Source organism: Staurois parvus, unplaced genomic scaffold, assembly GCF_062004578.1.
Source record: "Staurois parvus isolate SC_StPar_1 unplaced genomic scaffold, SC_StPar_1.0 ptg000470l, whole genome shotgun sequence".
In the NCBI taxonomy this organism is placed as follows: domain Eukaryota; kingdom Metazoa; phylum Chordata; class Amphibia; order Anura; family Ranidae; genus Staurois; species Staurois parvus.
This window is the reverse complement of record NW_028318266.1, coordinates 5,104,815-5,115,381: the sequence shown is the minus strand read 5'-3', so window position 1 is coordinate 5,115,381 and position 10,567 is coordinate 5,104,815. Positions and strand designations below refer to the sequence as shown.

Sequence of the window (10,567 nt, the reverse complement as noted above, 5' to 3'; positions counted from 1 at the left end):
CAAAGTGTATCAGGTGTTTGGTTTGTTGGACATGTAGACTGAGGCTGCTCTTTATCGTTTATGCATCTGGGCTTTCTGTGGGTAGAGGTGATCCTTTCCTCTTTACATTTAACCCTATTAAGAGAAGTGAGTATGCTCTTACCATTTTGAAATCTTCCACAATCTCTTATGGTATCTAACAGAATACAAAAGAATATCCACCTCAACTCTAAATAAAAAACATAAAAGAGTGGAAAAACACTTCATAGTGTAAAACCATCCCCGGCAATGTTAATTAGAATTCACCAAAATACAAAGTTAAAACACAGAAAAGCTCATCAGTCAAACAAGCCAGTCTTGAGATAACCACCGGTCACTTCCAGGTTCAAAGGCATGTGATGACTTCAAGTACATCTGCTCTTACCTATAAGTTTCATCATATATGACATCTTCCAGGTTCCTCAGTAGTTGGGTCTAATAAAAATGGATTCTTGTTTAGAAAAATGTTCCTAAATATAGTATAATAATGAGTTACTTTAAAATTATATACAAAGTAATATTTCAGTGGTTATTAGTTCATAGCTGTCCTTAATCAACATTAGTAAAGAATAAACAAAACATCGTGGCACAAGCAAGGTGAACATAAGAGCCTTTGTCAGACTGAGAACTATGGAAACTTTGAAAGTAAGTACTTAAGTCATTGTAAAGCATTATTTGTTTATAGTAGAAAAATGGCCTCTGATTATAATTTTATATATATATATATATATATATATATATATATATATATACACACAAGTGAAACTCGAAAAATTAGAATATCGTGCAAAAGTTCATTTATTTCAGTAATGCAAATTAAAAGGTGAAACTAATATATGAGACTCATTACATGCAAAGCAAGATAGTTCAAGCTGTGATTTGTCATAATTGTGATGATTATGGCTAGAGATGAGCGAATCGAACCTGGCGAAGTGGAATTCGTTTCGAATATCAGGAAAAATTTGATTCGCATCGAATCCGAATTTTAGCAAACTTCGGGTGCACGAATCAAATTTTTCCCGATCAGCCGGCAAAAGTGTCACTGCAGAGAGCTCCGCTATTTCTGACAGTTCTGACAGTTCATTTACAGCGGTTGAAACATTGTATCTATTTGTTTCCATTTAGGATACAGATGTTTTTATTCGGAAATAAATAGATACAATGTTTCAACCGCTGTAAATGTGAAGGAACTGTCAGAGAACTGTCAGAAATAGCGGAGCTCTCTGCAGATACACTTTTTGCTGTACTGGAATACTTCTTCTTTTCATTCTTCTTCTTCTTCTTCTTCTTTTCATTCTTCTTTTCATTCTTATTCTTCTTCTTTTCATTCTTCTTCTTCTTCTTTTCATTCTTCTTTTCATTCTTCTTCTTCTTCTTTTCATTCTTCTTCTTTTCATTCTTCTTCTTCTTCTTTTCATTCTTCTTTTCATTCTTCTTCTTCTTCTTTTCATTCTTCTTCTTCTTCTTTTCATTCTTCTTCTTTTCATTCTTCTTCTTCTTCTTTTCATTCTTCTTTTCATTCTTCTTCTTCTTCTTCTTTTCATTCTTCTTCTTCTTCTTTTCATTCTTCTTTTCATTCTTCTTCTTCTTCTTTTCATTCTTCTTCTTTTCATTCTTCTTTTCATTCTTCTTCTTCTTCTTTTCATTCTTCTTCTTTTCATTCTTCTTTTCATTCTTCTTCTTCTTCTTTTCATTCCTCTTTTCATTCTTCTTCTTCTTCTTTTCATTCTTCTTCTTCTTTTCATTCTTCTTTTCATTCTTCTTCTTCTTCTTTTCATTCTTCTTCTTCTCCTTCTTTTCATTCTTCTTTTCATTCTTCTTCTTCTTCTTTTCATTCTTCTTCTTCTTTTCATTCTTCTTCTTCTTCTTTTCATTCTTCTTTTCATTCTTCTCATTCTTCTTTTAATTCTTCTTTTCATTCTTCTTTTAATTCTTCTTTTCATTCTTCTTCTCATTCTTCTTTTCATTCTTCTTCTTCTTTTCATTCTTCTTCTTTTCATTCTTCTTTTCATTCTTCTTCTTCTTCTTTTCATTCTTCTTTTCATTCTTCTTCTTTTCATTCTTCTTCTTCTTCTTTTCATTCTTCTTTTCATTCTTCTTCTTCTTCTTTTCATTCTTCTTCTTTTCATTCTTCTTCGTCTTCTTTTCATTCTTCTTTTCATTCTTCTTCTTCTTCTTTTCATTCTTCTTTTCATTCTTCTTCTTCTTCTTCGTCGTGCCCCGTGACTGCCCAAATGAGTGAAGTGTGCGGTGATTCTAAGATCGACGGCACTCATCTGCATGTCATACTGACTGACAGTATTATTTCTCTTCCCCAGCAGACTCCAAGGACATTTAAATTAAAGGTACAGTGTTCTGCACTAATATAAAGGCTCTCTGAAGCCTAGAAACCCTTTAAATAAGTTAAATTCGCGGCGAATAAATTCGCATTGAATCGAATTTCTCCCGCAAATTCGGCGAATCAGCTGAATCGAATTTTTGAATAATTCGCTCATCTCTAATTATGGCTTACAGCTCATGAAAACCCCAAATCCACAACCTCAGAAAATGAGAATATTCCATGCAATCAATAAAACAAGGATTGTACGTAGAACAATATCGGACCTCTGAAAAGTAGAAGCATGCATATGTACTCAGTACTTGGTTTGGGCCCCTTTTGCAGAAATTACTGCCTCAATGCGGCGTGACATGGAAGCTATCAGCCTGTGGCACTGCTGAGGTGTTATGGAAGACCAGGATGCTTCAATAGTGGCCTTCAGCTCTTCTGCATTGTTCGGTCTCATGTCTCTCATCATTCTCTTGGCAATGCCCCATAGATTCTCTATGGGGTTCAGGTCAGGCGAGTTTGCTGGCCAATTAACCACAGTAATCCCACGGTCATTGAACCAGGTTTTGGTGCTTTGTGGGCAGGTGCCAAGTCCTGCTGGAAAATGAAGTCAGCATCCCCATAAAGCTCGACTGCGGAAGGAAGCATGAAGTGCTCCAAAATCACCTGGTAGACGGCTGCGTTGACCCTGGACTTAATGAAGCACAGTGGACCAACACCAGCAGATGACATGGCTCCCCAAATCAACACAGACTGTGGAAATTTCACACTGGACTTCAAGCATCTTGCAGTGTGTACCGCTCCATTGTTCCTCCATACTCGGGGTCCTTGGTTTCCAAATGAGATGCAAAAGTTGCTCTCATAAGAAAAGAGGACTTTGGACCACTGAGCAACAGACCAGGTCTGTTTTTCTTTAGCCCAGGAAAGATGCTTCTGACGTTGTTTGTTGTTCAGGAGAGGAATACAACATTTGAAGCCCATGTCCAGGAATCGTCTGTGTGTGGTGGCTCTTGATGCACTGACTCCAGGCTCAGTCCACTCCTTGTGAAAGTCCCCAACACTTTTGAATGGCCTTTTCCTGACAATCCTCTTCAGGCTGTGGTCATCCCTGCTGCTTGTGCACCTTTTTCTTCCACACTTTTCCCTTCCACATAACTTTCTATTAATGTGCTTTGATACAGCACTTTGGGAACATCCAAGTTCTTTTGCAATTACCTTTTGAGGCTTTCCCACCTTATGGAGGGTGTCAATGATGGTGTCAGGTCAGCAGTCTTACCCAGGATTGTGATTCCTACTGAACCAGGCTGAGAGACCATTTAAAGGCTCAGGAACCCTTTGCAGGTGTTATGGCTTAATTAACTGATTAGAGTGGGACACTTTGAGCCGAGAATATTCCACCTTTTCACAATATTCTCATTTTCTGAGATTGTGGATTTGGGGTTTTCATGAGCTGTAAGCCATAATCCTCACAATTATGACAAATCACAGCTTGAACTATCTTGCTTTGCATGTAATGAGTCTCTCTCATATATTAGTTTCACCTTTTAAGTTGCTGCACTGAAATAAATGAACTTTTGCACGTTATTCTAATGTTTTGAGTTTCACCTGTACATATATATATATATATATATATATATTTTTTTTATATATATATATATATATATATATATATATTAACACTTATATGTATTTATTTCCCTGTCAAAACAGGTAATAATCAAACATTTAATGAATTCATTCTTTTGGGATTTAGATTTGGCAAAAACCTAAATATTCTAATTTTTCTTATCATGCTTGTCATTTACCCTTTAACAATTTTATGGAACTTCCAAATGATCATACTAGTGTTCTATAACAAGAATCTACAATCTCCCATGTACGTAAATCAAATAAATTTAAACCAAACTGTATTATGCTACATTTCTTTGGTGAAGGTATCCCAAATCAGTGTTTATTATTTAGTCTGTATCAAAGTTATAGAGTCCACAAACTATGGTATATACAGTGTATCTGAAAATTGATCAGTCCTGTTGTGCTGATGGCCGATCTCATTTCTTGGGTACCTGAAAATGTCAGGACAGTACAAATAACCCCCAAATGATCCCTTTTTAGACAGTAGACTGTCCAAGGTATTCATGAGGAGGCATGACAAGTTTTTTGAAATTGTAATTAATACCAAAAGAAAGCTTTGTTTTTAATAAAAATATATATTGTTATCTTAAGCAATGTCAACATTCTTTCTGGATACACAGCAGAAATAATAAAAAGGAATGTTAAAATGTTCTGGTCCATAGGGGCTTTATGCATATACAGATGTTAGAGCCGTATGTAGATTCAGTTCTATGCAAACGTTTTAGGTACGTGTTAAAAATGCTGTAAATTAAGAATTATTTTAGAAATTGCGCCCTACTTCCTATGTTTTCATGCATAGGACATGGAAACAAGGCCTAAGCAACTCAAATATGCATTAAAACATAAAATCTAAGATGCGGAAAAATGGCAGCAGGTGCTCTGGACTGATGAATCAAAATGTGAAATATTTGGCTGTAACAGGAGGCAGTTTATTGGTGAAGGGCTGAAGAGTGGTATAATAATGAGTGTCTGCAGCCAACAGTGAAGCATGGTGGAGGTTCCCTGCAAGTTTGGGGCTGCGTTTCTGCAAATTGAGTTGCAGATTTGGTCAGGATCAATGGTGTCCTCAATGGTGAGAAACACAGGCAGATACTTAACCATCCTTCCATACCATTAGGGAGGCATGTGATTGGCTTCAAATTTATTCTGCAGCAAGACAATGACCCATGCTGTCAATGTCATTAAGAGCTACCTTCAGTGTAAAGAAGAACAAGATGTCCTGGAAGTTATAGTTTGGCCCCCACAGAGCCCTGCTCTCATCATCATCACGTCTATCTGGGATTACATGAAGAGACAAAAGGATTTGAGGCAGCCTGCCTACATCCACTGAAGATCTATGCTTAGTTCTCCAAGATGTCTGGAACAACCAACCTGCTGAGTTACTTCAGAAGCTGTGTGCAAGTCTACATAGAAGAATGGATGCTTGTTTTAAGCCAAAGGGTGATCACACCAAATATTGATATGATTTGAATTTGTCTTCTGTTCATTTATTTTCCATTTTGTTAATTGGCAAAAATGAACTATTAACACTTCTATTTCTGAAGGCATTTTTAATTTACAACATTTTCTCACCCCGCATAAAACTTTTGCACAGTGCTTCATATATAGGAATATGTAGATACATGCTTAGTTTCCTGGTCTGTCATTTGGATCTTAACGAATATGTTACTACTTGATACATTGTATACAGAAGTACTACTTCCTATACTCCATAAACATTTGGTAATATATGGCTAACAATTTCACTCCCAGCATTTTAAAGTCATTTAAAGTCACCATCACCAGCACTTTAAAACATATTCTATTATTTAAAAAATAACTGGTAAAAGAAGACTGCACATACTTACCTTTCAGTCCATTTCTTGAAAGCCACCACTTCACTGCTTTCCCACTTACTGAAAGTATTTACGTATTTCTGGTTGTGTAAATGCCTGTTCTTCTGCCGCATGATATGATTTCTTCCATTTTCACTACAGGATATATAAAGCAGTGGAAAAAACCCCAGCATGCCATTGGGGAAATAGGTGTTTGACTCATCCAACCAAAAGTGTTGGCTTTTTAATAAATGAGCCACTGGAAAATGCAGCCTTCTTTCAGATGGCATGTATTATTATATACAGTCAGGTCCATAAATATTGGGACATCGACACAATTCTAACATTTTTGGCTCTATACACCACCACAATGGATTTAAAATGAAACAAACAAGATGTGCTTTAGCTGCAGACTGTCAGCTTTAATTTCAGGGTATGTATATCCAAATCAGGTGAACGGTGTAGGAATTACAACAGTTTGCATATGTGCCTCGCACTTGTTAAGGGACCAAAAGTAATGGGACAATTGACTTCTCAGCTGTTCTATGGCCAGGTGTGTGTTATTCCCTCATTATTCCATTTACAATGAACAGATAAAAGTTCCAGAGTTAATGTCAAGTGTGCTATTTGCATTTGGAATCTGTTGCTGTCAACTCTCAAGATGAGATCCAAAGAGCTGTCACTATCAGTGAAGCAAGCCATCATTAGGATGAAAAAACAAAACAAACCCATCAGAGAGATAGAAAAAACATTAGGCGTGGCCAAAAAAACTGTCTGGAACATTCTTAAAAAGAAGGAATGCACCGGTGAGCTCAGCAACACCAAATGACCCGGAAGACCACGGAAAACAACTGTGGTGGATGACCGAAGAATTATTTCCCTGGTGAAGAAAACACCCTTCACAACAGTTGGCCAGATCAAGAACACTCTCCAGGAGGTAGGTGTATGTGTGTCAAAGTCAACAATCAAGAGAAGACTTCACCAGAGTGAATACAGAGGGTTCACCACAAGATGTAAACCATTGGTGAGCCTCAAAAACAGGAAGGCCAGATTAGAGTTTGCCAAACGACATGTAAAAAAGCCTTCACAGTTCTGGAACAACATCCTATGGACAGATGAGACCAAGATCAACTTGTACCAGAGTGATGGGAAGAGAAGAGTATGGAGAAGGAAAGGAACTGCTAATGATCCTAAGCATACCACCTCATCAGTGAAGCATGGTGGTGGTAGTGTCATGGCGTGGGCATGTATGGCTGCCAATGGAACTGGTTCTCTTGTATTTATTGATGATGTGACTGCTGACAAAAGCAGCCGGATGAATTCTGAAGTGTTTCGGGCAATATTATCTGCTCATATTCAGCCACATGCTTCAGAACGCATTGAACGCCGCTTCACAGTGCAGATGGACAATGACCCAAAGCATACTGCAAAACCAACCTAAGAGTTTTTTAAGGGAAAGAAGTGGAATGTTGTGCAATGGCCAAGTCAATCACCTGACCTGAATCCAATTGAGCATGCATTTCACTTGCTGAAGACAAAACTGAAGGGAAAATGCCCCAAGAACAAGCAGGAACTGAAGACAGTTGCAGTAGAGGCCTGGCAGAGCATCACCAGGGATGAAACCCAGCGTCTGGTGATGTCTATGCGTTCCAGACTTCAGGCTGTAATTGACTGCAAAGGATTTGCAACCAAGTATTAAAAAGTTAAAGTTTGATTTATGATTATTATTCTGTCCCATTACTTTTGGTCCCTTAACAAGTGGGAGGCACATATGCAAACTGTTGTAATTCCTACACCATTCACCTGATTTGGATGTAAATACCCTGAAATTAAAGCTGACAGTCTGCAGTTAAAGCACATCTTGTTTGTTTCATTTCAAATCCATTGTGGTGGTGTATAGAGCCAAAAATGTTAGAATTGTGTCGATGTCCCAATATTTATGGACCTGACTGTACAAGTAACCCTGTTCTGACTCTTACCTTCTATTTTTTTTTTAGGTTTTTGAGATATGTCACTTATGTAGCAAATAACTTTTTGAATTTGAAAATTGATCGTTACATAATACATATGTATGTGTGAATTGAAAACTTTTTTAAAGGTTTGGTTTTTTATTAAGTTTTAATAAACTTAGAAGCAAAAAAGAAAGCAATCTATCACAGCATTCAGAGATCATAACAAGTCTCAATGCTATGCAAAACAACATCTTCAAGAAAAGAAAAATCATATCTTCTTCAAAAGAAAACAAGGTACTGCAAGAACTCTAATGTATGATATAGTCCACATGTTTGGCAGAACCTTTCTACATGTAGTATTACATGTGTTAAATCCAGGATTCTACTAAGATATTTCTCTACTGTCTTTTGCATATGTTAGTAAGTTTATTTCCATACTAAGAAGAATGAAAGTAGCCTCAAGACATGGGCCTTAAAGCTGAATCAAGTACAGAATACTTCAACATGTCATTTCTGTAAGTATGTCACTACCTGAGAGGAAGAAGAGGGAGGAGTGGAAGAAAAAAGAACCGGTTAGAGAGTTATAGAGAGGATTGAAAACAGGGAATAAGGAGAAGACTCTGTAGAGTCCAAGAGATGGGATCATTCATGGTGAGACTTCTTGAAGATGCCGTAGCTTCCAGACCTTTATAAATGGTGTCAGAGTGTAAAACTGAAAACTTGTTTCTCAATACAGAATTTACTTAAACAGCATAAACCTGAATATTTGCCACAAAATGAAAAAACTTTTAGACCAGAAGGATATTCTATGGAGGAATAAAGATCAAAGACCATATTTGACTTTCAGTTCAGAAAAATATTTCTCCTGTTAATATTACAATGTTATCCACAGAGGTAGATAAAAAAATATGTAAATTATTAGTGTAGAGCTATTTTAATTCTTTGTGGACACCTGACAATCACACCTAAATGGTCTTGTTGGGTATCCTATTCCAAAATCATGGACATTGATAGGGCGTTCACTCCCCTCCACTCTTCTGGAAAGGCTTTCAACAAAGGTTTGGAGCACTTTTGAGGCCAGGCACTGCTGTTAGATGAAAAGACCTCTACCTACCTTTAGCTATTTAAATTTTGCTTTACTATTATAATTATAGTAGCAGGAGCCCAGACCTCACAACCAGGTGCCATTCCTGTCAGCTAAGAACAGGAAACAAAGGCTAAAATTCACAGTCTCACCAAAGTTGGACAATTGAAGACTGGAAAAATGTTGCCCGATCTGATAAGTCTCGCTTTCAGCTGCGAAATTCAGATGGTAGGGTCAGAATTTGGCATAAACAACATGAAAGCATGGATCCATCCTGCCTGGTATCAACGGATCAGGCTAGTGGTGATGGTGTAATGGTGTGGGGGATATTTTTTTAGAATTAGCAAGGTGGACCTAACAAAGTGAACAGTGTGTGTACGTTACGCTCATTTTTGTAAACCATCCTATCATGCAATTGAGTGTCTTTTGATGGACGATAATAGGTAGATATAAAATCTGTGTAAATTATTAGTGTAGAGCTATATTGATTCTTTGTGGACACCTGACAATCATACCTAATTGGTCTTGTTGGGTATCCTATACCAAAATCATGGACATTGATAGGGAGTTCACTCCCCTCCACTCTTCTGGAAAAGCTTTCTACAAAGGTTTGGAGCACTTTTGAGGCCAGGAACTGCTGTTGGATGAGAAGACCTCTACCTACCTTTAGTTATTTAAATTTTGCATTGCTATTATGATTATAGTTTTTTATCAACCGAAAATGAATAATAATATCACCATTGTTGTTCTTCTGGGATTTCAAGGGCTTCATCATTTCAAGATTCCTCTCTTCTTATTGTTGCTTATCATTTATGGTCTGACTCTGTTGGGAAATATTACTATAATTTCTTTGGTTTCGGTAAACAAAAAACTCCATTCTCCCATGTACTTCTTTATCATCCAAGTGTCCATATTTGACATTTTACTTACTACAGATATTGTTCCTAATATGTTTTACATTATACTAAATGATGGCGGCACAATTTCTTTGCAAAGCTGCATTGCACAATTTTTGATGTTTGCCAATGCAGAGGCCACTGAGTGTCTCCTATTGGCAGTGATGTCTTATGACAGGTACCTGGCCATCTGTAACCCATTCAATTATAGCACAATAATGAGTCCAGTTTTTTGCCATAAATTGGTAGTTTTGACATGGCTGTTGAGTCTTGTGATGACCTTTTCTGAAGCCATTACGACAAGCAATTTAACATTTTGTAGAAATAACATCGTTGACCACTTCTTTTGTGATTTTACTCCTTTGTTAGGGCTTGCCTGTTCGGATGCTACCATAGTACATATTCAGACATTTTTATTTTGTATTGTGGTATTAATTTGTCCATTTATAACAATAGTTGCATCATACATCTATATTGTGTATACCATTGTAAGGATCCCTTCCATTACCAGAAGAAAGAAAGCCTTCTCTACTTGCAGTGCTCACCTCACTGTTGTGTGTCTATTTTATGGTGCACTGATATCTGTATATGTTGCACCAACTGAAGGACATTCCTTCAATATCAATAAAGTTTTGGCGCTCCTTTATACTGTAATGACTCCGTTGCTTAACCCAGTCATTTACAGCCTGAGGAACCAAGGCTTCAAGTTAGCTTTTAGGAAGTGGAGGCACCAGTTTAACCAACATTTTTAGCAAGATATACACTCACCGGCCACTTTAAAAGTTACACCTGTTCAATTTATTGGTAACATAATTTTCTAATCAGCCAATCACATGGCAGCAACT

General features: G+C 37.1%; 1 protein-coding gene across 1 annotated transcript; it reads left to right on the top strand.

Moving 5' to 3' along the window:
• Nucleotides 1-9,547: 9,547 nt before the first annotated feature.
• LOC149452626 (olfactory receptor 11L1-like) lies at nt 9,548-10,474 on the top strand. The gene has a single exon (XM_089689301.1). It carries the CDS (start codon nt 9,548-9,550, stop codon nt 10,472-10,474), a length of 927 nt encoding a protein of 308 aa, XP_089545427.1.
• The last annotated feature ends 93 nt before the right edge of the window (nt 10,475-10,567 follow it).

Excerpts from the sequence above, each read along its gene's own strand:
- LOC149452626 (XM_089689301.1), top strand. The coding sequence starts at position 9,548 with ATGAATAATAATATCACCATTGTTGTTCTTCTGGGATTTCAAGGGCTT.